An 18439-nucleotide genomic window follows, 5' to 3' on the forward strand; every position below is an offset into this window, starting at 1 on the left:
TGTACTTTATGTTAGTGAAAAAATTTGGTCGATATATTTGGTCGATATATATTTGCAAAAAATTAGAAATTTTCTAAAATTCAAATGTATCTGCTTGTAAGACAGATAGTTATACCACACAAAATAGTTACTAGCTAACATTTCCACATTTGTCTACTTTAGATTGGCATCATTTTTTGAACATCCCTTTATTTTTCTAGGACGTTACAAGGCTTATAAGTTTAGCAGCAATTTCTCACATTTTCAAGAAAATTTCAAAAGCCCATTTTTTTAGGGAACAGTTCAGTTGTGAAGTGGCTTTGAGGGCCTTATATATTAGAAAACCCCAAAAATCACCCCACTTTAAAAACTGCACCCCTCAAAGTATTCAAAACAGCATTCAGAAAGTTTTTTTTAACCCTTTAGGCGTTTCACAGGAATTAAAGCAAAGTAGAGGGGAAATTTACAAAGTTCATTTTTTTTTGCAGAAATTCCATTTTAATCCATTTTTCCTGTAGTACTGAAGACTTTTACCAGAGAAGCACAATTGAATATTTATTGCCCTAATTCTGCAGTTTTTAGAAATATTCCACATGTGGCCCTAGTGCGCTAATGGACTGAAACACCGGCCTCAGAAACAAAGGAGCACCTAGTGGATTTTAGGGCCTTCCTTTTCTTAGATTATATTTCAGGCACCATGTCAGGTTAGAAGAGGTCTTGTGGTGCCGAAACAAAGGAAACACCCCAAAAAATAAACCATTTTGGAAACTAAAACCCTTGAGGAATTCATCTAGGGGTGTAGTGAGCATTTTGACTCCACAGGTGTTTCACAGATTTCATTAGAATTGGGCAGTGAAAATGAAAAATGACATTATTTTCCAATAAGATTTTTAATTTTTTCAACAAATAAATGAGGAAAAGCACCCCAAGATTTGTAAAGAAACTTCTCCAGAGTACGGAAATGCCAAACATGTGGTCATAAACTGCTGTTTGGGCAAGCGGCAGGACTCGGAAAGGAAGGCACGCCATTTAGCTTTTGGAGTGCTGGATTGATTTCTCTGCACCATGTCGCATTTGTAAAGGTACCAGTGCAGTGGAAACCCCCCAAACGTGACTCCATTTGGGAAACTACACCCCTCAAGGAATTTTTCAAGTGGTATAGTGAGCATTTTGACCCCACAGGTGTTTCATACACTGGGCAGCAAAAAAAAAGAAATTTAGATTTTTTCAAAGAAAATGTTGCTTTAGCCCCAAATTCATCATTTTCACAAGGGGTTAAAGGAGAAAAAGCACCTCCAGTTTGTCACGCAATTTCTCATGAATACGGCAATACCCCATTTGTGGAGGTAAACTGCTGTTTGAGCACATGGCAGGGCTCAGAATGTAAAGAGCACCATGCAACATCTGAGGCCTACTACGATGGCATTTACTAGACCCCTCAAAGAATTCATCTAGCGGTATAATGAGAAGATTTAGATTGTAATATAACACCTTTCAAGGTATTCATCTAGGGGTATAGTGAGAATTTTTTATTTGTGATGTGCCAACCCTCTAGGTATTCATCTAGGAGTATAATAAGAAATACTTTAAAGGGAATGTGTCGCTAGAAATTTTTGTTATTTTTTTTTTAGTTAAACAGTTAGTGTATGAATGCTTAAAACACTGTCCAAATTGTTTTAATTTTTTCACGAGTCAGGAAATATTATAAATTAGATTCTAATTTATAACATTTCCCAGTGCTGGTCACTAGAGGGAGCAATTCCCAAAATTGCAGCATTGCATGTGGTAAAGCAACCACATTGCTTTATGCTGCAAATTTGGTGTAAACATACTCGCTCTAGTGAGCTCACAGAATCCCCCCTCCTTTATCCTGGCTAGTGCCAGGAGAAAGGAGGGGATTGAACGGTCAAACCTCCTACACGGTGTGTCGCCATTTTTTGAGCTAACACACAGTGTAGTAGGTTTAAAAACAGTAGTAAACACACAGTAAAACACGTACATACACAGACCTAACTTACCTGCTCCTGCCGCCGCCGCTCCCTTTGGTCCGTCCGCTCCGGTCTGCTCCCTCCGCTCCTCGTGCTTGCTTCAGAACACAAGTCCGGAAGCCGCGACCGGAAGTCGTCATCTCACAGTCTGGCCGCGGCTTCCGGTCGACATGAACATGGCGCCGGATTTCGCTTTAGCGAAGACCTGACTTTTGGTCTGTGTGGGAGCGGCGCATGCGCCGCTCCTACACAGACCGCGTACGCTATAGTGGATGGAACGGCTCCCGTTCACATTCACTATGGGGATGTGTGTGCCGTATTCCATCACTGTATGTGTCGTTAATCGACACATACAGAGATGGCAAAAAAAATGGCAGCCCCCATAGAGAAGAAAAAGTTAAAAAATATAAAAAAGTAAAACACAAACACACACATAAATAAAAGATTTTATAATAAAACACTAAATGCAAATTGATATCAAATTATTTTTTTTTCGGGACACTCATCCTTTAATTTTAATAACTAAGGAGGGCAACCTGGAAAACCTGCTATGGAGGGAGAGGGGATGGCAGGTCCTACTACCAACCTACCCAGCATTCCATAAAATCCAGCCCAAAAAATGATTTGCTGAGACAACCAATCTCATCTGGATTTATTCCTCTCACCCAGATTTGCAACCTGGATGAGACAGACACTCCCTCGGGTCCTTGGTATAGTGAGAATTTTTTGTTTTGTTTTAGGTGTATTTTTTACAAATTTTAAATGATCAAATTTTTAATGGGGCTGGTCTGTGGGGAAATGCTGGCCGGGAATTATCCTGCTGACGGAAGAACCGGATGAACTGCCCTCTCCTACATGGTCATCAAATATTAGGGACTTGATGAACTTTTCCTGAAATTGCAGGAACGTATCCACACTGCCGGCATATGTGCAGGGGACAAAGTCGTTGTATAAAGCCATCTGTGTAAGATGCACAGACAGCTTTTTATACCATACCGTGGTCTTGCGCATGGCGCTGTATGGTTTTATAACCTGGTTGTACTCCTGTACACAATATGGTTTGGGAACTTGGGTGGTGGATCCACGTAAAGGGACTAGGCTGCCTCTGCTGTCGTGAATGCTGGTCAGTATAAGGACGTCCCTTTTGTCCTTATACTTCAGGAGGAGCAGATCGTCGCTGCAGCCAGCTCTGCTCTCTCCTAATTTTAGGATCTGACCCAGCAAAGTTTTGGCGAGGCCCTTCTGATTTTTGCGGATTGTTACGCACGCCAATGTGGATCTGGATGACAGAACTTTTAGCAATGAGACACTGTTGTAAAATTTATCCAGATAAAGATGATATCCTTTGCCAAGTAAAGGATGGATAAGATCCCATACGATCTTTCCACTAATTCCTAAGAAGGGGGGGTATTCTGAGGGATCTATATGGGAGTCTTTCCCCTCATAAGCCCTAAAAGAGTGAGTGTAACCGGTGGCACTTTCACAGAGTTTGTACAGTTTTATGCCGTACCGGGCTCTTTTATTGGGTAGATACTGCCTGAAGTGCAGTCTACCCTTGAAGCTTACCAATGACTCCTCTACCGAAATATTTTGTTGTGGGGTATAAACTTGGGAAATACTTTGGGAGTAGTGGGCAATCAATGGTCTTATTTTATACAGCCTATCAAAATGTGGGTCCTGTGGGGGTGGGCACTGACTAATATCATTGTAATGAAGGAACTTTACGATGGCTTCGAATCGCATCCTTGTCATTACTGTGCGGTGAAGGGGGGTATTATATAAAATATCAGGGGACCAATAGTCTCTAATACTGGGCTTTTTTATGAGACCAAAACTTAAAAATAAGCCCCAAAACTTCCGCAATTCCACTGCGTTTGTGGGGGTCCAATTTTGGCCTCTCCCATAAAATGAGTCGGGATTCTGGGAAATAAATGGTTCCGCATAAATGTTGGTCTGCTGGACAATTAATTCTAAAAGGGTGTCTGAAAAAAACAAACTTTGAAATAATCAATGGGGCTGAAATCCGTAGTGTCAATTTGAATGCCTGAGGGGGCTGTAAATTCAGACACTGGGGGGTATAATTGTCCGCAGCTTCCCAGGTCAGCTGACAGGGGGGTGCAGACGCAGAGTCACTCGATAAAGATGAAAGCACGAACTGTGCTTCACCTTCACTTGCGCTGTCCGTATCGGAACACAACATCTCATACGTTTCCTCGGCTGTGAAGACTCTTTTGCCAATAATTTTGTTCAGCTACTAACTAACTAACTCTTTTAAAAAAAAAATTTTTGAACAAAAAATAAACAGCGCTTTTCTCAACTGCGCAATGAGAACAGACCAGCAACCCTGCTGTATTCAAAGAGTAAGCGTACCCTACCTACCAGGGGGGAAACTAAATGAGACGTGGCATTGCTACCTAACAGGGAACTCGGGCAGTGGCCAATCTAGGGACACAGCAGGGTGATGGCGACCAGGTACTGCGACAGGTGATCGCTGGGCACAGATCACACGGCAGGAGGACACTGTGGGTGACTGAAATTATATAATTATATATCTTACAACCAGTGGGCACTAAAGGTGGTGATCACTGGTCAGTGGGCACAACAGGGGCAGATCGCTGGGTTTTTTTTTTTTGTTTTTTTAACAACTGTTCTTCACTCCCACTGTCCTTTCACTGGCTTCCGACTCTGACAAGCTCTCTGACAGGAATGGTCTTGTCAGAGCCGGATATGCCGGCAAAACAAGTCTCCTGCGTTGTGATTTGCCTGTCAGTACTGACTGGCCCATCACAGCTCATACCGGCACAGGACCACTCCGATTGGTCCTGTGCCGCGAGTCCTGCTCGGCAACTGTTTATGACAGTTGCGATCAGGACGCTGTTACCATGTCTGTTGACATGGTGACAGTTTAAAGCTTGGGCATAACTGTATGCCCTATTGCGAGAAATCACTTTGATTTCGGACGTACAGTCACGCCCAAAAGCGGGAAGAGGTTAAAGAGGCTCTGTCACCAGATTTTGCAACCCCTATCTCCTATTGCAGTAGATCGGCGCTGCAATGTAGATAAGAGTAAAGTTTTTTTTTTTCAAAAACGAGCATTTTTGGCCAAGTTATGACCATTTTTATATTTATGCAAATGGCTTTCTTAAGTACAACTGGTGCCTGGTGCCGATGTGTCCTCGCTCGTCCGACACGATGCAGGACCTGGGGCAGGAAGTTACGTCACAGCGTGATCTCTCGAGAACACGCTGTGTGTCTGTGCACTGCCAGAAGCTGGGTATTAACGAAGAGAAGTGGATGATGCTGATTCGTCAGCATCATACACTTCTATTCACAACGCCCAGCTAGTAAAAGAAGTAAAAACGCCCAGATGTACATACACAATACACGCCCACTTGTACATAACTTTAAACACACCCAGTAGTACTTAAAGGGAATGTGTTGCCAGAAAAACATGTTTTTTTTTTAAAAATTAAACATTTAGTGTGTGGGTGATTAAACACTGTTCAAATTTTTTTTATTTTTTTGCACGAGTCCAGGTAATATTATAAATTTTTTCTAATTTATAATACTACCCATTTTTGGTCACTAGATGGAGCTAGTTCCCAAAATTGCAGCATTGCAACATTGGGTTAAAAGCCCTCGCTCTAGTGAGCTCTCAGCATCCCCCCCTCCTTTATCCTGGCTAGTGCCGGGATAAACGAGGGGTTTGAAAGGTTTAACCTCCTACACTGTGTGTCGCCATTTTTTGAGGTAACCCACAGTGTAGTAGGTTTACATACAGTAGTAAACACACACAAACACTAACATACATTGAAATCTCTTACCTGCTCCTGCCGCCGCGGCTCCCTTCGGCCCATCCGCTCCCTTTGCTGCCGCTGTTCCATGTGCACAAGTCCGGAAGCCGCGACCGGAAGTAGTAATATTACTGTCCGGCCGCGACTTCCGGTCCACAGGAAAATGGCGCCGGACGGCGCCAATTTCGAATAGGACTGTGTGGGAGCGGCGCATGCGCAGTTCCCACACAGACGCCGTACACGGCAGTCAATGGGACGGGAGCCGTTCACAGTCCCTATGGGACTGTGGCTGCCGTATTCCATGTCTGTGTGTGTCGTTAATCGACACACACAGAAATGGAACAAAAAATGGCAGCCCCCATAGGGAAGAAAAAGTGTAAAAATAAGAAACAGTAACACACAAACACACAAATGAAAATAAACGTTTATATTAAGGCACTAACATCTTTAACATATAAAAAAATTATTTGTGATGACACTGTTCCTTTAAGAAAGCCTCATTTGCATAAATATAAAAATGGTCATAACTTGGCCAAAAATGCTTGTTTTTGAAAAAAAAACAACACGTTACTCTTATCTACATTGCAGCGCCGATCTGCTGCAATAGGAGATAGGGGTTGCAAAATCTGGTGACAGAGCCTCTTTAAAGCAACACTCCAGTGAAGTTTTTCCTCCATATTATACGCTAGGCCTTCCCCATGTACCTGATTAGTGCTATTTTTTGTATTATTATTTTTGTTATAAGAATATATACTAAAAATGTCTGGAGGTTGTGGCCTGTGACTGAGCATTCTGCATCTTTGTCTGTGAATGGCGCTCCTTGTTAGGCTGAAGACGGGCTCACATAGAACTTCTATAAGCCCATCTTCAGGTTGACGACGAGAGCTGGCCACAGCCGAATAAATTTACATGCTTTAGATTGAGAATCCACACCGCATATAAATTTTTTCTGCAGCGTGTGGATAAGATTTGTTTAGATCTCTTCCGTTTTGTTGCTACTGTAATACACTGCAAAATTTCTGCACTGACAATCCGTACGGAAATCCATGCACCTGCTCAAGATGCAACTTCATTCAGATGAGTGGAACGGATTTTCAGTTACAGAAATTTTTGCAACAATACTGCTACATGTAAAACCACCCTAAGGCTACATTCAGACGAGCGTGTGACCTCAGATTTGAAAAAACTCAACGGGCGTGTGAACGGCCCCATTGAAATATATGTGTCCGTGTGATGGCCGTTGTGCAGTGATGCATAGGGAACATGTCTCCCTGGGATTTGTCCAAGATTGCCTCACCATGTACGACTGCCTCCAAAATCCAAAAATCTCCAGTAAATGTACATAAATGAATTACGCCTATTGTCAAAGTCTTATCTTTTTCAGGGAAAACCGAGTGAAAGCCAATATGGCCACCATTACAGCAATCATAGGTGTTATCAACCGCTTTCCTAAAACCTAAAAGGCTAATCTGTAGTAATGCTTTTCTGCTTATACATGGTTACATAATTAGGCAGATTTGCTGAACTTAGTATTGGGCCTATGGTATATTTCACCACTGAAGTGATTTATATCAAGTGCATAATCTTGTCCCACATTTTACGATAGAAGACGTAGTCACCATTTTTACTGAATTGTATATACAGTGAAGGAAATAAGTATGTGATCCCTTGCTGATTTTGTAAGTTTGCCCACTGTCAAAGACATGAACAGTCTAGAATTTTTAGGCTAGGTTAATTTTACCAGTGAGAGATAGATGATATTAAAAAAAACAAACAGAAAATCACATAGTCAAAATTATATATATTTATTTGCATTGTGCACAGAGAAATAAGTATTTGATCCCCTACCAACCATTAAGAGTTCAGCCTCCTCCAGACCAGTTACACGCTCCAAATCAACTTGGTGCCTGCGTTAAAGACAGCTGTCTTAAATGGTCACCTGTATAAAAGACTCCTGTCCACAGACTCAATTAATCAGTCTGACTCAAGACCAAAGAGCTTTCTAAGGATGTCAGGGACAAGATCATAGACCTGCACAAGGCTGGAATGGGCTACAAAATCATAAGTAAGACGCTGGGTGAGAAGGAGACAACTGTTGGTGCAATAGTAAGAAAATGGAAGACATACAAAATGACTGTCAATCGACATCGATCTGGGGCTCTATGCAAAATCTCACCTCGTGGGGTATCCTTGATCCTGAGGAAGGTGAGAGCTCAGCCGAATACTACACGGGGGGAACTTGTTAATGATCTCAAGGCAGCTGGGACCACAGTCACCAAGAAAACCATTGGTAACACATTACGCCGTAATGGATTAAAATCCTGCAGTGCCCGCAAGGTCCCCCTGCTCAAGAAGGCACATGTACAGGCCTGTCTGAAGTTTGCAAATGAACATCTGGATGATTCTGAGAGTGATTGGGAGAAGGTGCTGTGGTCAGATGAGACTAAAATTTAGCTCTTTGGCATTAACTCAACTCGCCGTTTTTGGAGGAAGAGAAATGCTGCATATGACCCAAAGAACACCGTCCCCACTGTCAAGCATGGAGGTGGAAACATTATGTTTTGGGGGTGTTTCTCTGCTAAGGGCACAGGACTACTTCACCGCATCAATGGGAGAAAGGATGGAGCCATGTACCGTCAAATCCTGAGTGACAACCTCCTTCCCTCCACCAGGACATTAAAAATGGCTCGTGGCTGGGTCTTCCAGCATGACAATGACCAGAAACATACAGCCAAGGCAACAAAGGAGTGGCTCAAAAAGAAGCACATTAAGGTCATGGAGTGGCCTAGCCAGTCTCCAGACCTTAATCCCATCGAAAACTTATGGAGGGAGCTGAAGATCCGAGTTGCCAAGCAACAGCCTCGAAATCTTAATGATTTACAGATGATCTGCAAAGAGGAGTGGGCCAAAATTCCATCTAACATGTGTGCAAACTTCATCATCAACTACAAAAAACGTCTGACTGCTGTGCTTGCCAACAAGGGTTTTGCCACCAAGTATTAAGTCTTGTTCGCCAAAGGGATCAAACACTTATTTCTCTGTGCACAATGCAAATAAATATATATAATTTTGACAATGTGATTTTCAGTTTTTTTTTTATATAATCTATCTCTCACTGGTGAAATTAACCTAGCCTAAAAATTCTAGACTGTTCATGTCTTTGACAGTGGGCAAACTTACAAAATCAGCAAGGGATCAAATACTTATTTCCTTCACTGTATAGTGACCATCCCTACATAAAAACTTGAAGTAAAAATGACTTAACAACCAACAAAACCCTATACAGTATCTTAATCAAACCCTTGACCACTATGAATAGCTGTAACTAGCGGTTTTACTCACCAGTTGTTCTCCAGAGAGCACTTCTAGCAGTCGGATCAGCATCCTTCCATCTCGCAGGTCATTGTACAGATCAGAAATTCTACAAGTGACTCGGGCAAGGTGAGAGTTGACCCACTTTGTAAAGGTTTTCTTTTGAACAGCTTCACGTTCATCTATAAAGAGACAAGGAAAATTAATGAAGAACTATTCAAATATAATATGAAAGGAAAAAAAATATATATAATAAATGCCACCTTTGTTCTACAGCGCAAGGCAAGCATAGGAACACTCACAGCGAACAGAAGCAATTTTAATGGATTCATGGAATTGCTGTTTTAAGGGGATCTGGTCACATTAATCATACAGTTCCATCCGCAGGCAGCATGTTAAAGAACAGGAGGAGCTGAGTAGACAGATAGTGGTGTGCAAAAAGATGCAGGATAACTTGTAATCTATTGATTTAAATCCCAGTTTACCGGCGGTCCTACTCCGTGATTGCCAACTATTTCTGCAGTCACACTTATACAGGGAAGGCTGTAAATCAATGGTTTGGACAACCCACTGGACTCTTTAGCACACAGTGAGCAGGGATTTAAATAAATAAATGACATGTTATTCTAAAAAATTTTACCACAAAAATGTATAAATTGATCTACTCAGCTCCTCCTGCTCTATAACATGCTACCTGCAGAACAAACAGTATGTTCAACATGAAAGGTTCCCTTTAAAGGGTTTTTCCGGGACTATAATCCTTAGGATAAGCCATCAATATCAGAGGTGGGGTCCGACACTCGGCAGCAACACATCAGGTGACTAAAGGGGCTGAGTCTCGACAAGGCTTCATTTTTTTTTTTACTGTAAAATTTCACATCAGTTTAGTGGAGGTGCACTGTCTTGTATTAGTAAAAACCACTGCTTACTACTTCACTTACTGTACATTTAAATGTGGACTGTGAATGAATTACAAGAAATACAAAAAGCAGTGTTTCACCATGCAATAGTATACCATCAAAAAAGACGCCAATCTGTTTTTTCCCCTTTATTTTATGTCTTTTGTAACCAAAAGGCATTAAGAAATGGAAAGAACAGTAAATCCCATGGATCCCATGGATTTTTATTTTGCACAAAATAAGATTAAAGATGCATTTGCCTTAACACATTGTAATGATGTACGTGGTTTCTGGCTCTGTTCATTCTCGGTTTCTAATAAAATATATAACCTAATGACAGATCAGTTGTCCAAAAAAATCTAAGCGTTCAGCCACAGACCCCATTGACCAAGTTGTGAGGGGTAATGGCCTTCATGAACCGGACTTGTTTTTTTCAGCACATCCCACCGATGCTCGATCGGATTGACATCTGGCAAATTTTGAGGCCAAGTCAGCATCGTGAACACTTTGTCTTGTTCCTCAATCCATTACTGAACAATTTTTGTGCTGAGCACTCGTTGGCTGCTTTTCCTTTACTCTGTGGTCCTACTCATAAATAGCCCTTATATAGCCTGGAGGTGTGTTTGGGGTCATTGTCCTGTTGAAAAACAAATGATGGTCCCATTAAGCGCAAACCAGACGGGATGGCATGTCGTTGCAGAATGCGGTGGTAGCCATGCTGGTTACGTTTTCCTTAAATTTTGAATAAATCACCAACAGCGTCACCAGCAAAGCACCTCCACTAGTCTGATGTCCATTCCTTGTGTTTCTTGGCCCAAGCAATTCACTACTGAGGAACAACAAGAAGAAGAGGCCTCTTTGAAGAAATTCGACCTTAAAGAGGCTCTGTCACCACATTATATATCTCCTACATAATCTGATCGGCACTGTAATGTAGAGAACAACAGTAGTTTTTATTATGAAAAACGATCATTTTGAGAAATTTTTGATTTATGCTAATTAGTTTCTTAATGAACAACTGGGCGTGTTTTTACTTTTTACCAACTGGGCGTTGTACAGAGGAGTGTATGAGGCTGACCAATCAGTGACCAATCAGCGTCATACACTTCTCATTGTTCCATCCCAGCCACAGTGTGATTGTGCAGCGAAAGAAGCTGGGCTGGAACAATGAGAAGTGTATGATGCTGATTGGTCAGCCTCATACACTCCTCTGAACAACACCCAGTTGGTAAAAAGTAAAAACACGCCCAGTTGGTCATTAAGAAACGAATTAGCATAAATCTAAAATTGTTCATAACTTTGTCAAAAATGATTGTTCTTCAAAATAAAAACCACTGCTGTTATCTACATTACAGCACCGATCAGATTATGTAGGAGATAGAGCACTTATAATCTGGTGACAGAGCCTCTTTAAGGTCGAATTTCTTCAAAGAAGCCTCTTCTTCTTGTTGTTCCTCAGTATTGAATTGCTTGGGCCAAGAAACACAAGGAATGGACATTAGACTAGTGGAAATCTGTACTTTGGTCTGATGAGTCAAAATTTTAGATTTTTGGTTTGGTTTGTTTTACTATTTGACCTCAGAGCCCTGCAATTGTGGGACAATGCTGCAAAAATCACCAAAATAGGCCTCAAATGCGCATGTTGCGCTTCACTTCTGAGCTCTGTTATATGTCCAGAAAAATGATAAATGCCTTGAGGGGTGTAGTTTCTAAAGTGGGGTCACTTCTTGGGGGCTTCCACTGTACACTGGTGCCTCAGGGGTTTTGCAAATGCGACATGGCGCCCAAAAAACAATCCAGCAAAATCTGAATGCCAAGTTGCACGATTGCCTCGGGAGAAATTGCTTTACAAATGTTTGGGTGGTTTTCCTTTTATTTTCACGGTCTAATTCCAATGAATTCTGAAAAAGACCTGTGGGATCTAAATGTTCACTATACCCCTAGATGAATTCCTTGAGGGGTGTAGTTTCCCAAATGGGGTCATTTTTAGGGGGCTTCTACGGTTTTGACCTCTCAGGGGCGTGGCAAATGCGACATGGCACCCGAAAATCATTCCAGTAAAACTTGAGCCTAAAAGCCAAATGGCACTCCTTCCCTTCCAAGCCCTGCCGTGTGTCCAAACAGCAGTTTATTACCACATATGGGGTATTTCCGTAAATCGGAAGAAATTGCTTTTTAAATGTTGTGGTGCTTTTTCCCCTTTATGCCTTGTAAAAACGGAAAATTTCTACGTTTTGTTAGAAAAAAAAATTTAGATTTTCATTTCACAACCCAATTCCACTAAATTCAGCAAAACATTTGGGGGGGGGGGGGTGTCAAAAAGCTCACTATACTCCTTGATAAATTCTTTGAGGGGTGTAGTTTGCCAAATGGTGTCTTTTTGGGGGGTTTCCTTTGTTGTGGCATCACAGGATCTCTTCAAACCTGTCCTGGTGCCTAAAATATATTTTAAAAAAAAAGAAGACACCAAAATCCACTTGGTGCTCCTTTGCTTCTATGGGGCCTTTCACACGAGCATGTTACGTCCGTAAAGGACGGAACGTATTTCGGCCGCAAGTCCTGGACCGAACACGCTGCAGGGAGCCGGGCTCCTAGCACCATAGTTATGTACGACGCTAGGAGTCCCTGCCTCGCTGCAGGACAACTGTCACGTACTGTAATCATGTTTTCAGTACGGGACAGTAGTTCCACGGAGAGGCAGGGACTCCTAGCGTCGTACATAACTATGATGCTAGTAGCCCGGCTCCCCGCAGTGCATTCGGTCCGGGACTTGCGGCCGAAATACGTTCCGTTCTTTACGGACGTAACATGCTTCAGTCCATTAGCACACTAGGGCCACATGTGGGATATTTCTAAAAACTGCAGATTCTGGGCAATAAATATGGAGTTGTGTTTTTCTGGTAAAACCTTCTGTGTTACAGAAAAAAATGGATTAAAACGGATTTTCTGCAACAAAAATATATTTTGTACATTTCATCTCCACTTCGCTTTAATTCCCGTGAAATGCTCCCTTTGAGACTTTCTAAATGCGGTTTTGAATACTTTGAGTGGTTTCGTTTTTAAAATGGGGTGATTTATAGGAGGTTTCTAATGCCTCAAAGTAACTTCAGAACTAAACTGGTCCCTATAAATATAGCCTTTGAAATTTTCTTGAAAATGTGAGAAATTGCTGCTAAAGTTCTAAGCCTTGTAATGTCCTAGAAAAATAGTTTAAAAAAACTATGCCAATCTAAAGTAGGCATATGGGAAATGTTAACTTGTAACTATTTTGTGGTATTACTATCTGTCTTACAAGCAGATACATTTAAAATTTAGAAAAATGCTAATTTTTCCACTAAAATATAATGTGTTACGAGAAAAAATAATCTCAGAATCGCTTGAAAAATTAAAAGCATTTCAAAGTTATTACCACTGAAAATGACACTTCAGATTTGAAAAAATTGGCCTGTTCCATAAGGCCAAGACAAGCTTAGTCACTAAGGGTTTAGTATGATATAAAAACTAGCCACGTATAACCTCCCCTCAAAGTCAAATTACATCAGCTAGGTTAGTCCAAAAACCAGAAATACAGGTTCCATGAACAAATCACATGTCGCGTTTCACAGGGAGCGGCGGACATGGGGGGAGGAGAGTAGTAGGAGAGCAGAAAGCTCTTAGAAACTTGTTAGGTTACGCTGTTTATGATGACAGCACGGAGAATATTCATAAAGTGTGGTCAAAATCAACTGATAATCAAGTGACATCACTCAAGCACCCTGCATAAATACATATAATATATATACACTAGTCCTCAATAAATTAGAATATCATCAAAAAGTTAATTTATTTCAGTAATTCAATTCAAAAAGTGAAACTCGTATATTATATAGATTCATTACACACTGAGTGATCTATTTCCAGCATTTTTTTTCTTTTAATGTTGATGATTATGGCTAACCGTTAATGAAAACCCCAAATTTAGTGTCTCAGAAAATTAGAATATTATATAAGCCCAATTTCAACATTTATTTTTAATACCAAAATGTAGGCCTACTAAAACCCAGTATATGCACTCAATACTTGGTCGGGGCTCCTTTTGCATGAATTACTACATCAATGCGGCGTGGCATTGAGGCGATCAGCCTGTGGCATTGCTGAGGTGTTATAGAGGCCCAGGTTGCTTTGATAGCGGCCTTCAGCTCGCCTGCATTGTTAGGTCTGGTGTGTGTCATTTTCCTCTTGACAATACCCCATAGATTCTCTGCAGGGTTTAGGTCAGGCGAGTTTGCTGGCCAATCAAGCAGTGATATTGTGGTTATTAAACCAGGTATTGGTACTTTTGGCAGTGCGAGCAGGTGCTATGTCCTGCTGGAAAATGAAATCAGCATTTCCATGAAGCTTGTCAGCAAAGGGAAGCATGAATTGCTCAAAAATTTCCTGGTAGACGGCTGCGCTGACTCTGGACTTGATATAACACAATGGACCAACACCAGCAGATGACGTGGCTCCCCAAACCATGTGAAAACTTCACACTGGACTGCAAACAACTTGGATTGATGCCTCTCCACTCTTCCCCCAGACTCTTGAACCGAGATTTCCAAATGAAATACAAAATTCACTTTAATCTGAAAACAGGACTTTGGACCACTGAGCAAAAGTGGTCCATGCATTGGCGTGATAAAAAGGTTAAACTGATGGGATTGGAGGTTTCCCCAATCCTGGTATGGCGTGCGGCCGTCAATTAATTGTGCACAGGAATAAATGTATTTTCTTTATTTGTCCACTAGAGAGGCTTTTGTTATTATTATGATATGGTCTCATACAAGGACAACAAGTCCTGAATCTTTATTATCTACAGTTTGCTATGACTGCTCGTGCTGGGTTTATTTCATACCTCCCAACTTTTGAATTCGGAAAAGAGGGACATTTTAAGCCACACCCCTAACCACTCCCAATATCCCGCATAAACCCATCAAATCACGGCCAGATCCTTCTTCAAATAACAAGATCATATTCTCACTGCGGATCTCTAGACTTACAAAAAAAAGTATGGATATCACCAATATTATGGATCTGGTTATATCGTCTTTATGTTACTTTTCCTATCCTGGGTATAACATTTGCTCATCACGGCAGCAGCAGCTGCAGGACAAACCAAAAGGCTGAGAACAATGAAAGTCAAGAGGGAGATCCTGTGGTTGATGACTTTTCAATTGACAAGTAGCAGAGTTACATGATGGGGATTTTATTTTCCAGTTGTGTAACTCTGCTACCGGTCAATGGAAAAATCATCCCCAGAGCACCCTTGTAGATCGCTCCACACACAGCCGTCTGTAGATCGCTCCACACACAGCCCCCCTGTAGAGCCACACACAGCTGCCTGTAGATAGCGCCACACACAGCCCCCCTGTAGATAGCGCCACACACAGCCCCCCTGTAAGAGTATTATTATTGTAGGAAAGTAGTAAACCATACGAAAATACTATAAAATTTGGTAATTGTATTGACCCACAGAATAAAGTTAACATGCTGTTATACTGCACGGTGAACGCTGTAAAAAAGAAAAACAGAACAGTGCTAGAATTGCTGTTTTATGGGTTCCCCGTTTCCCAAAATATTCAATAAAATGTAATAAATAGTGTTAAAAAATTGTATTTCTTTTTTTTAAATCGCATGTACCCCAAAATGGAACCAATACAAATTACAGCTCGTTCCACAAAAACAAGCCCTCACACAGGTCCGTCAGTGGAAAAATAAAAAGGTTATAACTCTCAGAACGCAATGATGCAAAATGATAACCCATGCAAATTTTTCATGTGCGCTCTTAAAGGGCCAGCGCGCGCACATGAAAACGATCATCATCATCATCAATCCACATGATTTCCTGGTCTATAAGATGGGCACGAGCGTGCGCACACCCTACGGGACACAGCAGACCGGAGCGCAAGTGAGCGCTGGCGTCTCCTAGGAAGGAGATGGGTATCAGCGCTCACGGATCCATGGCTGCGGGCGTCGGGAGGTGAGTAAACCCGATAGCCCGTGGCCATGGACGCTACAAGTACATCAAGGTATATGTAAGTTGGGTGGAGTACATCAGGGTATATGTAAGCTGGGCGGAGTAAATCATAAGGGCATAATAGGGTGTCTGCTGTGTCCCGTAGGGAGTGCGCACACGCTCGTGCCCGCTCTTAAAGGGCCAGCGCGCGCACATGAAAACGATCATCATCAATCCACATGATTTCCTGGTCTATAAGATGGCCCCAGCCCTTCTGATCCTTGCCTGAGGATTGTTAGTTTATGCCAAGTCTGTCTTGCAAATCGTCCCTTAGTGTTTCCCGTAACAGTTGTTACACGTGCCCGGTTACCTGTCCCTGTATCCCGTGCTGTGTTCTAGTTCCTGTGAATACTAGTATTGGGGCCGTGTCTACTGCACCTGCTGTCGTTTGTCACGTCCAGTGTCTTCTGCCACGTCTAGTTTCTTCTGCCACGTCTAGTGTCTTCTGCCACGTCCAGTGTCTTCTGCCACGTCCAGTGTCTTCTGCCACGTCCAGTGTCTTCTGCCACGTCCAGTGTCTTCTGCCACATCTTGTACTACCCGCCACTTCTGGTGCTACCTGCTGCACCGACCTCCATCCGTGCTGAAGCCACAGTCTGGACTAGTTCAGGTACACAAGTGTTACGAACTGCTATAGACTTTTTGTATAGACTGTTACCTAGTCAGTTGCCTCTCCGCTACGGCGGAGCGGTCTAGTGGGTCCACATACCCTGTGATCGTGACAGTACTTCACCCAGCTTACATATACCCTTTTGTACTTCACCCAGCTTACATATACCCTGATGTACTCCGCACAGCTTACATATACCCGGATGTACTCCGCACAGCTTACATATGCCCCCACACTATAAACTGTAACACCAGTAAAACCCCAAGCAAAACTACCAAACTAAATCTGCGCTCCAAAAGACAAATGGCGTTTCTTCTGAGCCGGACAGTGTGTCCAAACAGCAGTTTATGACCACATATGGGGTATTACTGTACTCTGGAGAACCCGCTTAACAATTTATGGGGCGTTTGTCTCCAGTGGTACAAGCTGGGCACAACATATTGGGCACTGAAATGGCATATCTGTGGAAAAATGGTAATTTTCAATCTGCAACATCCACTGTGCACTTATTTCTCCAAAACATTTGCAGGGGTCAAAATGCTCACAGTACCTCTAGATGAATGCCTTGAGGGATGTAGCTTCCAAAATGGGGTAATTTTCCGGGGGTTTTCCACTGTACTGGTACCTTAGCTCAATGCAACATGGTGTCCGAAAACTAATCTTGTAAAACCTCCACTCCAAAAACCAAATTGCGCTCCTTCCCTTTAGAGAATTGCTGCGTGTCCAAATAGCAGTCTACAAGGTGGAAAGTCTGAAGGGCAATACAGTGCCAGCCGTGTAGATGAGATTTGTACAAACGTCACCTACATGTTGAAGAATTTTTATGCGCGGAAATTTAGCTGTGGTGTGGATATTAAGATGTCAATTTCTGTTGCAGAGATTTTCACAGTGGATTTTACTCTTTTCAATGTAGAGCGGTAAAATCTGCAGTATCATGTCTGCATGTTACACGTGGGGATTTTGCGGTAAATTTGCGACGGATCTTTTCGTCCTGTGTGGACTGCGTTAAGAAGAATAAAAATAAGGCTTTAGGGCCAGTACATGTCTATATAGATGAAGCCCAGTCATAAAATGAAGCAGTGGGATTAGATGTCACTTTGGTCCAGATTATCCTGGATCTACAGATAAACAGAACAGTGATTTCTGAACACTATTACATGATCCAACTAGTCTGCTCCCCTTCTTTCTAATAATCTTCTTATTTGAAATATTGGACTTGGGGTCCCGCAATACAGAGGATATTGCTTGCATCTGTATAGAGAAACACTCCTTTGATCCAGCCTTTGTAGTCTCCATGGCCTGACACCATGACCTCTCCATGGACACAAGTAGGAAAACCCCACAAAACTCGACAGTGTAATTCTGGCAGGTAATTTTAAGATCACCCTTTTCCAGGTAATAATCTGTATCTCATATCTTCAGTTCTGAGAATATCCAGCCACATTTCCATCCAGATTTGGCAGTAATAAGTACAATTGTGCATTATCATATGGATCTAGACATTTCTCGCCCTCTCCATTTCCTACCTATAACAAATTATAACATGCATAGAACCGAGTTCTTTGCAGATGATACATCGGTAAGATATAGCTATAAATATAAAAAGCACAGTATAGTAGTACACAATGGAAGCATTTCCTTTGACCCATGAAATAATTTAGAGAACTACGCCTTGTAGGAGATGAACACACAGACAGCACCATTCCTGGTTTGTCAGGAATACGACAAAAACTCACATTACCTGTTTAGCGGTAAACCGGATGACTACTTTTGACAGTCTTAAGACAACAGTTAAAATCCAAGAACAGTCATAAACTGCACTA

General features: G+C 41.9%; 1 protein-coding gene across 3 annotated transcripts in view; it reads right to left on the reverse strand.

Moving 5' to 3' along the window:
- SPTBN2 (spectrin beta, non-erythrocytic 2) overlaps window positions 1-18439 on the reverse strand; it is a 230913-nt gene that overhangs the window by 53947 nt on the left and 158527 nt on the right. For all 3 annotated transcript variants that reach the window (XM_075837432.1, XM_075837434.1, XM_075837433.1), the window contains one exon: window positions 9104-9255. In XM_075837432.1, coding sequence (XP_075693547.1) covers window positions 9104-9255 — 152 coding nt within the window. The remainder of the gene's footprint in view (window positions 1-9103; window positions 9256-18439) is intronic.

This window comes from Rhinoderma darwinii, chromosome 9 (assembly GCF_050947455.1).
Source record: "Rhinoderma darwinii isolate aRhiDar2 chromosome 9, aRhiDar2.hap1, whole genome shotgun sequence".
NCBI lineage: Eukaryota > Metazoa > Chordata > Amphibia > Anura > Rhinodermatidae > Rhinoderma > Rhinoderma darwinii.